Source organism: Puma concolor, chromosome B3, assembly GCF_028749965.1.
Source record: "Puma concolor isolate L17-30 chromosome B3, mPumCon1.1.hap2, whole genome shotgun sequence".
Classification (NCBI taxonomy): Eukaryota; Metazoa; Chordata; class Mammalia; order Carnivora; family Felidae; genus Puma; species Puma concolor.
Window position 1 is genome coordinate 14790662 of NC_141672.1, and position 18528 is coordinate 14809189.

At 45.2% G+C, this 18528-nt stretch overlaps 1 protein-coding gene across 1 annotated transcript in view; it reads right to left on the reverse strand.

Annotated features, from left to right (window-relative positions):
- Positions 1–348: 348 nt before the first annotated feature.
- The window catches only part of KCNK13 (potassium two pore domain channel subfamily K member 13), a 108849-nt gene continuing 90669 nt past the window's right edge, over positions 349–18528 (reverse strand). The window contains exon 3 of the mRNA XM_086709031.1: positions 349–2122. Coding sequence (XP_086565157.1) covers positions 1230–2122 — 893 coding nt within the window. The 3' untranslated portion in view covers positions 349–1229. The remainder of the gene's footprint in view (positions 2123–18528) is intronic.

Sequence of the window (18528 nt, forward strand, 5' to 3'; positions counted from 1 at the left end):
TTATAAAAATAACAGCTATCTCTTATTAATGCTGCTCTCGGGTCTCAAAATGTTCTCTCCTGAATATACGAAGATCCAGAGTCCCTGTTCCCAGCACGGATGTTTTAACTGCTCAGGAGGTTATGTAACTAGACTTGTTACACTCCCAGGAGGCAGAGCCGAAACAAATTACACAAAGAGAAGCCATTCCTTATCTGGCCTAGAATGTTTCTCTAGCCAAGAATCCAAGATGATGCTCATATCCCCAAGGGTTAATTTCTTGTTTCTTTTTTCACTGTGCACAATAAATGCCTGTTTAGCTAGGCACTGCCCCCAGCCCCGCTGTCCATAATGAGCACTCATGTAATCTTAGTTAATAAAGTGAGGATTTATTCAGTTTTCAGTTCTAATAAATAGTCAGCCATTATCTTTCCAATGGGCTCCATGCCCCGGTTAAAAAAAAAAAAAAAAATGAAACGGTCTCTGTGACCACTGGAAGGAAGAACGTTAAGCTATATTCTTTCCTTGCCAAAAAAAAAAAAAAAAAAAAAAAAAAAGAGCCTGTCCACTACTTGGCTGCAGTTTAAAGGCCTGAAGCTTTCTTCTTACCACGCCGAGGTCCCACAGACACCTTAGCCCAGCATTAGGATCTTAAAAATAAAAGAAAGGAAAAACAAAACGCAGAGAAGCAGACCCAAAGAGCAGACCAGGTGATTTCCCCATCCGTCGCACTGTGGACATATCTGCTCTGAAGGAAGCCCAGGGCCCAGGCACCTTCTGAAGCATCCCCCCCCTCCTCTTTTCTGAAGGGGCTGGGAAGGGCAGTGGGTCCAGCCATTCAGGGTTCCAGGGGGGGAAAATGAGGATTTCCGTTCAGGATTTTTATTTCCAAACGAAGACCAGAGCAGCAGGGAAATAGAGACTCACTTAAACCCCCTTCCCTTAGGCAGTTAAAGCCCTGGAGGAAGGGGAGTAAGACAACTGTGCAATGTCTTAGGCTGCCTCTGGGATTCATTCTCAAGACTGAATTCAGACCTCACAGAATAAAGACAAGGAGAAGGGCCTCCGGCCTCGGTCTGCAGCCCTAGAAGGTGGCTGGCTGCCCGAGGAGAAGAGCTTTCTAAGGCTGGGCCTGCAGAGGGTGACAGGACGACTCCAGAGGGGACACGCCCCGGCACAGAGCTGAGCCGGTGCCAATCCCCCCATCGCCCACTCTCCTGGCCTCCACGCCCAGCGGCCGCTCCTCGCTCCTACCTGTCCCCACTGGTCTCCGCCAACCTGTTGTTCATTATGGCAAAGGCCCCCACCCCCCCTGAGAACTCGTTGTCCCGGGACGGCGCGCTGGCCTGGGGCGGGCAGCCGTTGGCCGTCTCAGACAGCTGCTTCTGGAGGATGGCCAGCGAGACCTTGTTGGCGGCCAAGAAGTCCTTCATGGAGATCATCTCCCCCGAGAGACGCCGCCCGTCCGTGTCGCTGTCCATCACCCCATCCGTGTCTATGGAGATGTTGCCCCGGTCCTGGATGTTGCCCGGCATGACCACGTTCCTCCGGGACCTCAGGAGCCTCCTTTGGCATCGTCGGCAGCACCCGCCATCCATTTTCCTCAGGATCCAATTCACGGACTGTTTGATGAGGATGGAGATGACGTTGAACAAGGAGTAGATGCAGCAGACGCCCATGAGGATGAACATGAAGTTGGCAAAGCGGTAGAGGCCTTGGCTGTCATACTGGGCGTTCTGGCTGCTGACGAGGTCCCCGAAGCCAATGGTGCTGAAGGCCACAAAGCAGAAGTAGAGTGAGTCGAAGTAGCTCCAGCCTTCGATGGAGGTGTACATGGCCGATGCGCAGCAGGAGATGAGCAGGGAGGCCAGGCACAGGATCAGCATCACGTAGTACACGGAGGGCTTCCAGCCGGCCGAGCTATCCCCCTCGCACCTGCCCGGGGGCTTCAGGCTCTCCCGGGACAGGGCCCCTCGTCTCCGCAGCCGTCGCTGGTGGCATGACTTCATGATGTAGGCAATGACGGTGATGAGGCGCTCCAGGAAGAGGTTGAAGAACAGGATGGTGCTCGCGCACCCAATGAGGCCGTAGAAGATCAGAAAGATTTTTCCTCCCACTGTCGCCGGAGTGGTCATCCCAAACCCTGCGGGAGACAAAAATCAGAGGAGAGAAGAGTGAGGGAGGCCTTTGCTGGGAATGCGGCCAGGGTCTCGGCATAGATGACTGGCCAAAGATCCGAAGAAAGAGTTTCGTAAAAGCACTCGGTCCTAGCCGTTCTAGGAACAAAGGAGAGGACGCTCCCTTCCTTTTGAAGATGCTATGTGTTTCTCTGGAGCTGCCCGGCTGAAAGCGCGTATGGTGCCATCGTACAGATCAGAAAAAGGCATCTCTTCCTCCGGGTGGATACAGTCAGCGAAAAATGGCCAGGCGATGAGAATGCGAGCTGGATTTCAGCCTCCCCTCCCGACCGGGCTGGACGTCCTGTACAGTGCACAGCCTGAGCCACCATACTCAGCAGACATTGTTCAGACAAACAACAAACAGCTCATACGAAGAAAAGGCTCATACAGACTCCTCAGAATTCATTTATTCTACAAATACTTATTCAGTGCCATTCGAGGAATGGGGGATTGAACTCTAAGAAAGCCAGATCTGGTCCCTGCCCTCATGGAGCTCTAGCCTAGTGAGGGGATTACTACATCATATAGGTGTTGTGCTGAAGGAGGTGCAGGGTCCTATGGGAGTGGCTAAGAGGGGGAACCCAGCTCAGGCTTGGGATTCTGAGAAGACTAAGCAGGGATACTTGAAAGCTAAAGAGGAGTGAGGCAGGCAGGGAGGAGTGTGTGTGTGTGCATGTGTGTGTGCGTGTGCATGGTGTGGTGGTGCTCCAGGCAGAGAAACAGCAAATGCCAGCATACACAGAAATGACAAATTTGCTCAAGATTTTCCCGTCTTTTATTTTTATTATTTTTTTATGCTTATTTATTTTTAAAGGGGAGAGTGAGCAAGCGAGCATGAGCAGGGGAGGGGCAGAGAGAGAGAGAGAGAGAGAGAGAGAGAGAGAGAGAGAGAGAGAGAGGGAGACACAGAATCCGAAGCAGGCTCCAGCCTCCGAGCTGTCAGCACACAGTCCAACATGGGGCCATGAGATCATGAGATCATGGCCTAAGCCGAAGTCAAAAGCTCAACCAACTGAGCCACCCAGGTGCCCCTGTTTTTCCCGTCTTTTAAAAAAAATCCTTCAAGCACACACCTTATGCTTTGGGAGTGGAAACCGAGGTGTTGGTTTTTATAGTTTGATAAAATAGAAAATGTCTTTCTTGCCTTTGCCTCTGACTGTTCACAATTTCCACCTTCTTGATCTTTCTACCTAGGCACACAGACATGTTACTAAGAATACCAGCTGTAGGACAACGGACATCACTAAGAACAAGGAGAACAAGAAAGGAGCAGTGATACATTCAGTATTTCTCACTGAGGGTACCAAGGGTCAGCCCACTTGGAGGGACGTGGAATCCTTCCAAGCAAATGATTCAGTAACCATGAGAAGTCTGATCTGTTTGAAGGGAAGGGCATCAAAGTCTCGGAACACAAATGCCATTCAAAAAGTAAGTACTGAACATGCCTCCCTGGGTGCAGCCTTGTATTTGAACCAAACCTTCTTGTTTCCATTTTTTCTTTATTAGCAGGTTCAGGTTCCTAACCTGAGCCCCATCATTGGGATCTTGAGGACTCATCCCTTATCCTCTTTACAATGACACCCTGCTTGTCCCGAAGCCAGCACTTTTCTTTGTTGCCACAGCTCACCGTGGCTGCCTCCCAGGGCACTCTGGGAAGGGGTCAGATCAGACCTTGCCATGTGTGGGCTTCTGGGGTGATGACCTCCTCCTCTCCTCAGGCAGAGCCAAGGGGGCACCCCTCCCACCTAGCCACACATACTGTGTAACCATCTAGTTTTCCAATTAAATTTGATCTTCCTTCCACAGTATACAAACATCTACAGGAGGGTAGGGTGTTAACAGCCTATAGCCAAGAGACCAGCAGAAGATAGTAAATCTAGCTTTTGAGCTGGATGGGACATGATGATCTGGTAAGGAAGGATCAAGGGGCCAGGGATACTTTCGTGGGGAGTTACAGTTGTGGACCTTAATGGTAGAGAGAAAGTTAGATCCTCGTCTCTTCTCTGGGAACCCGTTTTCAAAATGAAAGGCCGCCGGCAACTCTTGGTAGTATTGATTTCATTTATTAGATAGCTTCCTTATGTAAAAAGAAATACTTTGTCTTTGCTGTGTGTTCTCTTGTTAGTACCTTTAATTCTTTTGTTTTTAATGTTTATTTATTTTTGAGAGAGAGAGAGAGAGGGAGAGAGAGACAGAGTGTGAGTGGGGGAGGGGCAGAGAGAGAGCGAGACACAGAATTGGAAGCAGGCTCCAGGCTCTGAGCTGTCAGCACAGAGCCTGACGCGGGGCTCGAACTCACAGACCGCGAGATCATGACCTGAGCCGAAGTCAGACACTTAACCAACTGAGCCACTAAAGGCGCCCCTTTAGTACCTTTAATTTTTATCCCTAAGCTCAAATGAGGTGGTTGTAATAGTGGAGAATTAAGAAAAAAAACTTACTGAGTTTAATTTTTTTTTAATGTTTATTTTAGAGACAGAGAAAATTTACTGAGTTTAATGACTGAGCAGAGAGCGATATCCTTCTCTGCCCAGTGCAGAGAACACTGAGGAGTCACTGAGGTGTCAAGTAATTAGTTCCTGGTGATCTGAGGGTGTTGGGGCACCTCCTCTGGCCCAGTGAATTCCCAGAAGCAGTAAAGCTTACAAATCTTTCTGTGCTAAGAAGTGAAAATTGAGGGGCACCTGGGTGGCTCAGTCAGTTAAGCGTCTGACTTGATCTCAGCACAGGTCTTAATCTCAGGGTCCTGTTCAAGGTCTGCATTGGGCTTTGTGCTGGTGTGAAGCCTACTTAAGAGAAGGAGGAGGAGGAGGAAGAGGAGGAGAAGGAGGAGGGGAGGAGGAGGAGGGGAGGAGGAGGAGGAGGAGAAGGAGAGAAAGAAAAGAAAAGAAAAGAAAAGAAAAGAAAAGAAAAGAAAAATGAAATGAAATGAAATGAAATGAAATGAAATGAAATGAAATGAAATGAAATGAAAAATGAAAGCTGGAGCCCCTACCCCAAAGCTGTAAGGCCAGAGGAGTCTTCGGGATTTCTTCATTGGAGACAGAACTGAGGCAACAAGCAGAAAAAAGAGAAACATTTATCTGGGGGCCTTTTATTGACCCAACAATATTCCAGGAACTGGATAAAGGTATTGAAAATGGGGAAAGCCCAGGAATAACAAGGGAGAGGGAGGTGCTTGCCTCCCTCTGATTATTAATCAAAGAACGTGAGATTTAAATGGGCAAATGTTTGCTTCTCCAAAATCTTCCTTTCTGAGCCCAGAGGTGGCTTAATTATTTTAGTCTTTGAGAGTAGAGAAGTTAAGAGTAGCTCTCGAAGTTTACAGCAGTAATTTATTAAGCACCTGTTAAGTGCAAGGGCCTGCACTAACTGTCTGGGCCTTGCAGTGGTGAACTGGAGAAGGTCCTCGACCTCAAGGAGCCTAGCCTCCAGGCTGGGACAAATCCACGGCTATCTACAAAACAAGGCACAGCGAGTCAACGGCCAAAATAAGGCACGACGGAGTTATTATCCCGGCTTTAGGGTCTCGAACGCCACCTCACTTGGGCTGAGTGACGACAATCAGGGGCGTGACTGAAGCCAGGCTAGCAAGCTCGGTAAACTGACTTTTCCAATAAATGACATGTCTAGACATGTTCCAGGGCTTTAAAATCTCTAGAGTCTATCTTGTTGTTTTTTTTTTTTAATCATTCGATTTTATTAAAGAATTGATAAGCCATGAGTTTTGATCACCTGCTGTATTGGCTTGATCACTGCCATCTTTTCAATCAGCAAAAGTAACAGAAAATGGCATAAGAGGTTGTGTGGGGGAAGCATCAGGAGGCAGCGTCCTATGGTTTGCAGTTAAGAGGTGTTTCCACAGCTTCTATTACTGTCAGAGCTTAGAAGTGTGGAAGCTAATAACACAGGCTTTTTCATAGGAAGCCTTCCCCTTTTTTGAGCCCCATAAGGCTGACCATTAGGGATGCCTTGGATTGGGAATAAGAAGCCTCACGGTCCTCCCTGGTGGAGGGAAAAGATAGGAGCATCACCAAAGACCTGCCCTCTGCCAGGTATCACCGGCCCCTTGCACCCTTGCTGGGTGTTGATTATTAGTCTACTCTTCCCATTTGACAGATGAGAAAAAGAAGAATGGAGAAGCTGAGTAACTTGCCGAAAGGCGCAGAGCTGGAATTAGAACCTAGATCTGTTTTGTCTCCCAGGCCTGCGTTCTTTCCACCTGACTGTGCTAAGTGAGTGCAAGCCGCTGTCAGATGTGCGGATCAGGAGTAGCCTTGAGGGAGGGAAATTAACCAAGCGTCTATAGTTCCATGCTTTACGTAGACACCCAGACCACAGTGGCTGCCAAATCTGGTACCCAAATCAGGGGATCGGCTTGCATCAGAAACTGAAACCCTACAATTTTCATTTACTAAAACACATGTTTCTGAATGTTATGTGTGCCTCTTCCAACAAGTGATGTAATTAAGTTGGTTTTAAAAATGTGCTACACCCCATGCATTTTGGTCTCCTTGTATTTCATAGGCACACAAAGGAAACTGATTGTCACAGGTGGTGCTTTTCAATATATAATTTATTCTCTGTGCTTCACGTCTGAGGTCTTCTGATTCAGGTCCAACCCCTGAGTCTGGGAGCACATGAGCTAGCTGACGGGAGGACCAAGGGCTCATGAATTTGGTTTGGAGTCCGAGGAAGCTTGCCTGGAATCTACTTTGGTCTAGCTCCCCTGAACCATTTCAGATCTGCTTTACTGTGACTATAATCCCTAGGGCAGCTGCTGGGACCAAATCAGGCTCTCTGGTGTCCTTGGGGCCAGGAATGAAGCAGCTAGAGACTTCCCGGGTCCCAGTCAACCCCAACAGAGCCCTTCATTTAGACCATGAAGAGAGGAGGGCAGGCCTGCAGTCTCCCAGCCTTCTACATATATTCTGTTGACCACCATTCCTTAAAAAAGTTAATCAAGGTAAAAAAGTGAAAAGCTTTGCATTATGATATTTTTCAAACATACACAAAGGTAGGGAGAATTCTAGAATAAACCCTCATTTCCGACTTTGAGCAATTGTCAACATTTTGCCAGGCATGGTTCTCCTATCCCACCCTACCTCCTTTTTCTGTGGGAGTATTTTCAAGGAAATCTCAGCACACCATTTCATGCATTAATAATGAAGCATCTGTAACTGACAAGAACTTTATTTTCCCAACATAACCACTACGACATTGTCACACCTGACAAAACTAACACTAATTCCTTAAAACCAAATAATACCCAGGCTATTTTCAAATTTCTCAAAAATATCTTTTTACAGATCTGTATGAATCAGGATGCTAATAAGATCCAAGCATCGTATCTTTTAAGTCTCCTTTATTCATCGACAGCATCCCTTCCCATTTTTTTTATGCCATAGATTTTTTGGGTACATGTGTCCTGTAGATTTGAATCACAATTCTTTCTAGAAACATTTTTTTTAGTGTGTATTATGAGAGTGCCCTCACATGCAGCAGAAAATATCAAACACTGCATGGGGATATATAAATTGGCATAAACTGTCTGGAAAGCAATCTGGGAATGTCTCAGATATCTTAAAAATATTTGCATCTTTTTCTGTTTTTTTTTTTTTTTAGGAGTATGTCCCAAAAAATATCAGAAATGTGACTCATCATGTACATTGATGTTCACCATGGCTTTGCTTTTAATAATGAATATTCTTAGCAATCTAAATGTCAGATAATAGGGAAATGACTAAATAAAGTAGCTATTAAAATGAAGCCATGAAAATGACATATACAAAGAGTTTTTAATGACTGGAGAAAATGTTAAGTGGAAAAATGCAGAGCCAAAGTGTGTCTGACGAATGACTCAAGCCTAGTGCATGGGGCATCCTCATTAAATATTTGTTGGATGAGGGAATAAACTTTCTAAACTACTTTTAACCACCTACATATATTACAACGGTGAAGAGACTTTTGGTTGTCAGTAATAGCAAATCATAAATAGAAGTGGCTTAAACATGAAGGGGACATATTATCTCATAGAACATGAAATTTGGAGATGGGCAGCTCCAGGGATTAACTGGGTGTCTTTCCAAATGATCTATGAACCAAGAGCATTTCACTTTTCTGGTTCTGGCCCCATCAACATGTTAGCTAGTTCCTCCCCACCCCCACCCCATGCCAACAGCTTCAGGCATTAACTCCTCACACACTAATGTCCAGAGCCAGAAAATGTTGTGTTCCTGCCTTGTGTATGTCTTTATAATAGCAGTGAATCCTTTCCAGAAACCCCTGGAGAAATTCCCATTATATATCATTAATCAGTACAAACCCACTTCTCAAACCAATTATCCACAAGAGGAACGATTTCCTCTTAGACTGGTCAGGGTTTTACCAGAGTTCTCGGGAAAGAGGTGGACCCCAGAACCGACAAGGTCCTGCCACAAACATACACAGAAAAAAACAACATAAAGAGAAAGAGACAAAAATTTTAATCAGGATATTTTGAGGTGGTGATAATTTGGGTGATTCAATTTTTCCTAATTCTTTACATCTTTCATTACTTTTAAACTCAGAGAAATACATTCAATATTCTGGATGTTTCCCTTGAAAGGGAGGCAAACATCTGCCCCAAACCATCATCTCTCTTGATTCATTTTTCCCCATACACTGAGAAAGCAAAGTTTGACTTGCATAAACTTTTCATAATCTTTTTGACTTGGAAATTTTAAGCCTTTTTGTGTGTGTGAGATGAAACTACATAGGGGTTTGTGGGTGTTTTTTAAAAAACACCTTCTGGTTTCAATTGGGATGGAAAGAGGAGGCAAGAACATACCCCATGGATAATGCTTAGGGGGGGTGTGGGGATGGGAACGGGGTTCCAGTGATGGAAGACTTGGGGTTCTTACCAGGCACAGTCTTTATGCGGATTGGGGAACCACAAGTGTTAGAGCTGAGAGGAACTTCACAGCCTTCTAGTCCAAGCTTTCTGTGTTATAGGTGGGGAAACTGAGGCACCAATAAACCAGGTAATCTTCATGAGGGGTGGAGGCTTGGCTTGAATCCAAGTTCCCCATCCAGATTGCCCTCCCTTACTCTTATTGCCTGTGGTAAACTGTTTTCTCCAAAGATGATTTTGAGCAAACTGCTCCCATCTCTGTAAGACGTGAAGCCTATTTCCCTTCCCCTTGAATTTTGGATGACCTTGAGGTTTGTTCTGGCCAATCATATGGGGTGGAAGTCATGCTGCGCCAGTTCCAGACTTAGATGGTAAGGAGTCTAGCAGTTTTCTCTTTCTCTCTCTGGGCCCCTGAGCCACTGTATAAAAAAATGTGACCACTTAGCTGGAGAGAAGGCCCAGCCCTCCCCAGCCACTCTAGTCTCCTCAGATATTGGGTAAACCCATCTTGGGCATTCCAGCGCCAGGCAAGCATGAGATATATCATTATCAGCTGGTACCTCATGGAGCCAGAGAACCACCAGTTGAGCCCAGGAGATCCACAGAACCGTGAAAAAATGTCCATGGGTGCTGTGTAAGCCATTAATTTGGGGAAGTTATACATAGCAACAGATAATGAAATGTGCTCTCTCTGGGACTTGTGATTTTTTTCAATAAGGCATCTTCTCCCCACTATTTCCAGGCCACTCCAGCTTCTCCCTTCATGTTTCATTGATAATTAGGCATAAGGGATTTCAAGGAGTGTCCCAGACCTGCAGCCCAGGAATGAATCCTACCTGATCATGGTGAATAATTCTTTTTATATGCTGTTGAATTCGAGTTGCTAGTATCTTATTGAGAATTTTTGCATCCATATCCATCATGGATATTGGCCTGTAGTTCTCTTTTTTTACTGGGTCTCTGTCTGGTTTGGGAATCAAAGTAATGCTAGCTTCATAGAATGAGTCTGGAAGTTTTCCTTCCCTTTCTATTTTTTGGAACAGCTTGAGGAGGATAGGTATTATCTGTTTTAAATGTCTGGTAGAATTCCCCTGGGAAGCCATCTGGTCCTGGACTCTTATTTGTTGGGAGATTTTTGATAACTGATTCAATTTCTTTGCTGGTTATGGGTCTGTTCAAGTTTTCTATTTCTTCCTGTTTGAGTTTTGGAAGTGTGTGGGTGCTTAGGAATTTGTCCATTTCTTCCAGGTTGTCCAGTTTGTTGGCATATAATTTTTCACAGTATTCCCTGATAACTGCTTGTATTTCTGAGGGACTGGTTGTAATAATTCCATTTTCATTCATGATTTTATCTATTTGGGTCCTCTCCCCCCCCCTTTTTTTTTTATTTTTTTTTTCAATGTTTTATTTTATTTTTGGGACAGAGAGAGACAGAGCATGAACGGGGGAGGGGCAGAGAGAGAGGGAGACACAGAATCGGAAACAGGCTCCAGGCTCTGAGCCATCAGCCCAGAGCCTGACGCGGGGCTCGAACTCACGGACCGCGAGATCGTGACCTGGCTGAAGTCGGACGCTTAACCGACTGCGCCACCCAGGCGCCCCCCCCCCCCACTTTTTTTTTTGAGAAGCCTGGCTAGAGGTTTATCAATTTTGTTATTATTTCTCTTCTTCTGCTGGGTTTGGGGTGTCTTTGCTGTTCTGCTTCTATTTCCTTTAGGTGTGTTGTTAGATTTTATATTTGGGATTTCTCTTGTTTCTTGAGATAGGCCCGGATTGCAATGTATTTTCCTCTCAGGACTGCCTTCACTGCATCCCGATCCCACTGTTTGGATTGTTGTATTTTCATCTTCATTTGTTTCCATATATTTTTAAATTTCTTCTCTAATTGCCTGGTTGACCCATTCATTCTTTAGTAGGGTGTTCTTTAAGCCCCATGCTTTTGGAGGTTTTCCAGACTTTTTCCTGCGGTTGATTTCAAGTTTCATAGCCTTGTGGTCTGAAAGTGTGCATGGTATGATCTCAATTCTTTTATACTTATGAAGGGCTGTTTTGTGACCCAGTATGTGATCTATCTTGGAGAATGTTCCATGTGCACTCAAGAAGAAAGTATATTCTGTTGCTTTGGGATACAGAGTTCTAAATATATCTGTCAAGTCCATCTGATCCAATGTATCATTCAGGGCCCTTGTTTCTTTATTGATCCTGTGTCTAGATGATCTATCCATTGTTGTAAGTGGAGTATTAAAGTCCCCTGCAATTACCACATTCTTATCAATAAGGTTGCTTATGTTTGTGATTGTTTTATATATTTGGGGGCTCCCCTATTCGGTGCATAGACATTTATAATTGTTAGCTCTTCCTGATGGATAGACCCTGTAATTATTATATAACGCCCTTCTTCATCTCTTGTTACAGCCTTTAATTTAAAGTCTAGTTTGTCTGATATAAGTAGGACTACTCCATCCTTCTTTTGACTTCCAGTAGCAAGGAGTGTCAAGAGGAGGTCTGCATGGGGTTTGGAATTTAATGGAAATTCCACTCGCAAATGGAGTAAGCTGTTGAGCCTGTGTGTTATGAAGGAACAGACACCAGCTGAGGGCACTGGAGGGGTGGGATAAAGAGGGCACTGTACTGTTGATACATATTTGGATGGTTTCCAGCTTGGGGCTATTATGAGTAGTATTTCTACAAACACTCTGGTGCATGTCTTTTGGTGAAATATGTACACATTTGTCTTGGATACCTATACTCAGGTGTGGGAGTGAGGACTCACAGGATATCATATGTTCAGCAAAGTGGATGCCCCGATTTACCCTGCCTTCATCAAGATTTGAGGGTCCAAGTTTCTTCATATTCTTGCCAATATTCTTGTGGGTACATAGTGGTCTTAATTAGCATTTCCTTGACATCTATTAAGTCGAGACTCTTTTCATATGTTTTGTGGTCATTTGGGCATCCTTTTTAGTGCCTGTTCAATTATTTTTCCCATTTCCTTTTTTCTTGTTGAATTTTAGGTGACAGAAACAATGAAGGTCTAGGCCTTGAGCACTGCCTAAAGGGTTCCAGATTTGGTTGATGAATTTACTGCCCCATCTAAGCAAGAGCGTTGGTTCACACAACCTGTCTGGCCAACCTTACCTTGCACAGCATCCATTTCTCCAGTGGAGAATTATTTCTAACGTTTCCTGTGCTAGCCAATATTCCCTATGGCGCAGATTTTGATAACAATATTTACAGTGCTTAATAATGACTTCTGGAATAGATACTCCCATTGATGGCTAACTGCTGCCAGGGTATACGCTGAAGTTAACTTACACAAACACACACTTACCTGTTTATAATGAAGTGTTTTATGGTAAGTGACCACTCAGACAATGTAACAGCAGAAAATACTCATGTTAACACCCTGTGAAAATTTTCATCTGACAAAACCAGGGTTGGGACCCTAAATTGGAAACTCTGGCTGTGCACCAGATGCTGACACACTCTGTGCGAAATAAACAATTTCCATTCACCTCACACTTGAAGAACCCCTTGCACACTGGTAAATCTAAGGCAAAGGTACTAGCTAATCAACTCAGAATCCTTTTTCAAGACCTTCTACAACTTTTTTCTTTTCTGTTTTTTTTAAGTAGGCTTCATACCCAGCACTGAGCCCACGCAGGGCCCAAAGTGGTGCCCAACACAGAACCCAGTGCAGGGCTTGAACTCATGACCCTGAGATCAAGACCAGGGCTGAGATCAAGAGTTGGATGCTTAACCAACTGAGCTACCCAGGCACCTGCGGACCTTCTACAACTTTTAAAAGTCACTCCTTTCCCATCCCAAATACCATTGTGGAGTTCCTCAAGATTGAATTCTGCCAAGAGACAGAATTTCATTTTGGCTTGATAGGATTTCACACTGGATCATATTTGGGTTCACCATAACTTCTCTTACACAAACCAAAAAAAGCAGTCCCTACTAATGATTAAAGTCATGCTAAGAATGTCTCTCCTTTGGCCTGGTTCTTTCGTCACAAACCACCACTGGAAAATTACCCAGAACAAACAATGGGATGTAAAACTAGCTTTGTCTGGCCTCTCTGAGTTTTCTTCCATAGTCCAGTAATATGCCCTGTGGATCCCATGTGCATAATGAATCAGGTCTGCTCAGTACAGCTTCAGGCCTGCAGGAGAAAAGCTTCCCCCAGGAGGGGCATGGCAGGTCCTTCGATTCCATCCAGGTGCAGGTACCCAAGCCCTGACTTCTCTCACCTAGTTGGAAATGAACTGGAGGAGTAAGTGAAAAGATCAGGTAAGTGAACAGATACTTACTGGATGGTCAGATGGGTAAAACCTTGTCTTAGTAACTTATACTGAATGTTGAGAAGATTGGACCCCATCCCTTTAGAGAAAGAAAGTACTGCATGCTAGTAATTTTTTAAAGAACACTTCAGGGAAGGGCGCCTGTCTCACTCAGTGGGTAGAGCATGTGACTCTTGATCTCAGGGTTGTGAGTTCAAGCCTCACAATGGGCATGGAGCCTACTTAAAAACAAAACAAAACAAAACAAAGCAAAACAAAACAAAACAAAACAAAACAAAACCAAAAACCCTTCAGGGAGTACCAGAGTGGTGATGGATGTCCCTTCAAAGAAACTTGGGGTAATGAGAAACTGAGACAAACAAGTATGGTAGGATGCGTGTACACACGTGGAGGGAGAGGCATGTACACTGTGTGAAGAGATGGTGGTCATCCATATGTCACAAGTTATCAAAAGTGTGCATCAAGTTTTATGAGTCTTTTTTTCCCTTTTCTATTTTTTTTTATTTGTGGGAGGAAGGGCGGAGATGCGGAGAGAGAGAATCTCAAGCAGGCTCCACACTCAGTGAGGAGCCCGACACAGGGCTCTATCTCACGACCCTGGGATCATGACCTGAGCCAAAAATCAAGAGCTGGAGGCTCGACCCAGGTGCTCCCAGTTTTATGAGTCTTCTAAAGAAAATGCTTAAAGCAGGGGTTTATGAGGGTCAAGTGTTCACAATCATTACTTCCTCTTGGACTATTTCTAGATGTTGAGGAAAGGACCATTGGAGGCAAGGGCTGACATGACAGTCAAATAAGGCAATACTGCCATATTTTATCAGGCAGTGCACACTGAGCCAAGAACGTGGGAAGGGGGGTGGGTGCTTAGAAGATAGTTTCTGCCCTCCAGGAGCATCAAACCTGGTCCAGGAGATTAAGTACTAAAAGAACACACAAGACGGAAACCTGCACTAGGTTGTTTATCAAATCAAGTAAACTCCTTTTCTGAGCCACCTGCAAACAACATAAAAGTCAAATGGAAAACTTCCATCAAGCTTCAGGGAGGTTGGAGGGTCTAATTACACCTTTATTTACAGTGTGAAAATTAACTGAGGGGTGAATAAGGCAGAAGCAAACCACAGTCACTTTGGACAAAAGTCGTGAACTTTCAGTACACGTGAAAATTCCCTGAGGAGCTTGTTAAAAACTGGGGATTTTCAGGCCTCACCCTCAGAGATTCTGATTCAGGAGGTTGAATGGGGGGAGAAAACCTGCATTTTAAGCTAGTTCCCAGAGTGATTTTGGTACAAGGACCACAGACACCTCTCAGGGAGACACCACTAGCTGGGGTCAGAGCACAGGGCCATAAGGGTTGGAAACAAAGGTCATGTCTGCTTGGGGAAGATTCTAAGGTAGGGCCCCCCCACCCCGGCCGCCGCAAATCAGTGAAGTATTGATATGATACTTCCAGGGTCCTAGAGGCAAAGGCAACTCTTAATTTCTTTGGTGTATCAATCAATATATGATGCAGAAAACATTTCAGATGGTACACTATAGCAGAATGAGCTGTCTTCATAAGACACAGCTCCTGTGGGATAACTGTGGTGCCAGGACCACAGCAGACATGAAGACAGCTCTCTCCTTCTTGGATGAGAAGGGCTTCCAAAATAATCAAGGACTTTCTACTTCCTACATTACCTATGGTGACGAATGCAACAAAGAGAAGGGAGAGAGAGAGGTACTTCCTTCCCAGCATATCCATTTCTGGAACGGAACTAGGTGGGCACTGGCTTATTTTTGTGAAGTGAGGTTTTGGGTTATTTGGGTTGGAGAGTGGGGGAGGAGGAGATGCTGGAGGACGACTGAGGGCCGAGGTGGGCATTGGTTCTAGATCAGCTTTCTGCCTGGCCATTTGCTGAGCACCTGCTGGCATGGGGTCCACCTGGGTAAAGGAACAAGGGGGTTCTAGGCAGTGCATCTTGACTGTGGCATTGAACCATTGGTACCAGAACTACCCAAGGAGCTTGTGAGATAAGGAACCCCTGAGCCTTACCTACTGGGTCAGCATCCCAGTTTCCTGTCTGGATAGTGATGATTACCCTAGAGCTAGAGAATCACTGTTCTACAGTTTTCCACTCAAGACAGGATTGCTCAGTGATGTAACAGGACCAAAGGAGGCCTAGCAATAATGTGCTGCTTTGGGAAGTTGATAACTGCACTTCTCATTTCCAGTTACACAGTTCATAGCTCCACCGTCCGCGGTGAGAAAAGCAATGGAAATACTGATTTTAGGAACTGCCTCCTTTGTTCTACGACCTAGTGGTTCATGAGGGTTAACCCCTCTGGGTCCTTAAGAACAAGGCCATCTGACTGTTTATTCCAGCTCCTCAAGTAGGCAGATTAATGTCATATGAGGATGATGGTGATGATGGTGGTTTACATGTCTGAAGCAACCCATTCTGAGCCAGGCACTATGCTTAGTGCTTTACATGAACTCATTTCCTCCATCCTCATGCCAACCTTGCGAAGTAGGAATATTACATACCCCTCTTTTAAATTTATTTATTTTTATTTCTTATTTTATTTATTTATATATTTATTTTGAGAGAGCAAGCGAGCGAGCGAGCTGGGGAGGGGCAGAGAGAGAGAGAGGAAGAGAGAATCCCTCTGTCAGCACAGAGCCCGACATGGGGCTCGATCTCATGAACCATGAGGTCATGACCTGAGCCGAAATCCAGAGTCAGATGCTTAAGTGACTGAGCCACCCTGGTGCCCTTATGTCCCCCCTCTTGCACATGAAAATCTGAAGTACACGGGGCGCCTGTGTGGCGCAGTCGGTTAAGCGTCCGACTTCAGCCAGGTCACGATCTCGCGGTCCGTGAGTTCGAGCCCCGCGTCGGGCTCTGGGCTGATGGCTCAGAGCCTGGAGCCTGTTTCCGATTCTGTGTCTCCCTCTCTCTCTGCCCCTCCCCCGTTCATGCTCTGTCTCTCTCTGTCCCAAAAATAAATAAAAAAAACGTTGAAAAAAAAAATTAAAAAAAAAAAAAAAAAGAAAATCTGAAGTACATGGAGATGACAAAACTCATTTGCAGTCATGGAGCTGGCTAGTTAGGGCCCTGGGTTCTAGTCCAGACTATTAATAAGTGTGTGATGGTACAACTTATTCTGGTTGTCCCTTTGGTAAAACGAGGATGGGGTGGCCCAGATGGATTCTAGGGACATTGAGATTCCAATATTCTGTGACTCGGGTGCGCAGAGCATAAATCAGGGCTCATTCTGTGTATCTGATCATCCCAGGAATCTGGGGAGAGCCCACCACGTATGTCCCAGGCCCTCCTTCTACAGGCCAGGCAGGTGAAGCTCTCGTCTGCGTGAAATACATCTCTCTCTGCAACATTTCTCAACTACAAAGACATCACAGGCTAATTTAAAGCATTTTGCAAAGGGCATCCTGGGTGGCTCAGTCCGTTAAGTGACTCTTGATTTTGGCTCAGGTCATGGTCTCACGGTTCGTGAGATCGAGCCCCTGCGTCAGGCTCTGTGATGACAGCGTGGAGCCCGCTTGGGACTCACTCACTCTCTCTCTCTCTCTCTCTGCCCCTCCCCCACTCATTTTCTCTCTTTTCTCTCTCTCTCAAAAATAAACATTAAAAAAATTTAAAGCATTTTGCAAAGCAGCCAGGGAACTGAAGGGAAACAACATTTCGGCAGCCAGTTACTGCTATGGATGCAAAAGTTAGGGGTTCTCAGGTTCAGGATATATTTGGAATTTGCTATTTTTAGGGCTACTCCTCTCTCACTTCGTTAACAGTAAAGCATCTTTGACAAAAGATAGTATCATCTGTAGTACAGATTAAACTATTTTCCAGGTAATTTCTGAACTAGGGGATGTTTCTAGCCTCCTGGACCATAAGTAGCTTACAAGTCAAAAATGAGTGACTACCCTCCTGCCTATAAAAGCTGAAAACTGGGATATGACACGTATGGATTCTTTGAATCATTTGCATTATTACCAACCACAGTAATTTCTGTGCTCAGAAGGTAACAGAAATTAGCCTCACGGGAATCAGAAGACGTCAGCGCCTGAAGAGGAATCTGACGAATTTCGTTTCTCTGAGAGAACATTGAGTCATGGGGGCAATCAGCCCTGTGTTTTATGCTTTCTCGAGCCCTTTTCCTCCTCTCAAACACTGAGCTAGTATGAAGGCTGGAATAAATGCTGTCACTAATTCTGAGTCTGCCCTCATTTAAAAGGGGGGGGGGATCATTTGATTTACTCATCTCAGGTAGGTGTCCTAATTCCAGTGCTTAACTTTTAAATTATGAAACTGCTCCTTAAAAGCCAGTGCCTATAATCACGTTCTCTCTTGAACAAAACTGTCCTCCCCCAGACTCTGAAGAAATAGTTCAATTAAGCAGAATGTTACTACAATGAGGGCACGGAACTAATCATAGGTCCCTCTTCTTCGGCATGAACGAGAGGATCTGGACATTTTGAGGGGTTACGAAATATCTGCATTTTAATGGGCATCTGGAGGAAGCACAGGTCAATCTGACTGCCTTTTTGAATTGCTTGCTGTAGACGAGAGGGAGGTCAGGCTTCTCCAGAGAGGTGGCAGTGGGGATACACCACGGACGAAGCTCACGTCTTCTGCCTAACCCAAGAGGCTCCCAGCTCCCCCTTTCAACTTCGTGGGATCCCAGTGCTTCCGGAAATCCAGTCTGAAAGCCAAAGGCCTACAGAATATTGGTGGCTCTCTCATCTGTTATGGTTTTACTAAGATGAATGAAACAATAAGGACGAAGCACGGCCTGGGCATACTACATCATATGAGATTGAAGAAATATATGTGTTATTCGTAATATCGGGACATGCTCTCCCTAGTCTGGAACTCGCTACAAACTCTTGAAACTTCCTGTGTGTTATGGACCGATGTTCATGGACCCGCCAATTCATATGTTGAAACCCTCCTTCCTAGTGGCATGTACTAGGAGGTGGGGCTTGGGGGAGGTGAACAGGATTAGACAAGGTCACGACAGTGGAGTCTTTATGATGGGATCAGTGCTCTTCTACGAGTCACCAAGGAGAGACTGCCTGCTTTCTCTGCACTCAGCCGTGTGAGGGTACATTCAGAAGTCAGCAGTCTGAAAACCGAAAGAGGGCTCTCACCCCAAACCCAACCTGATCTCA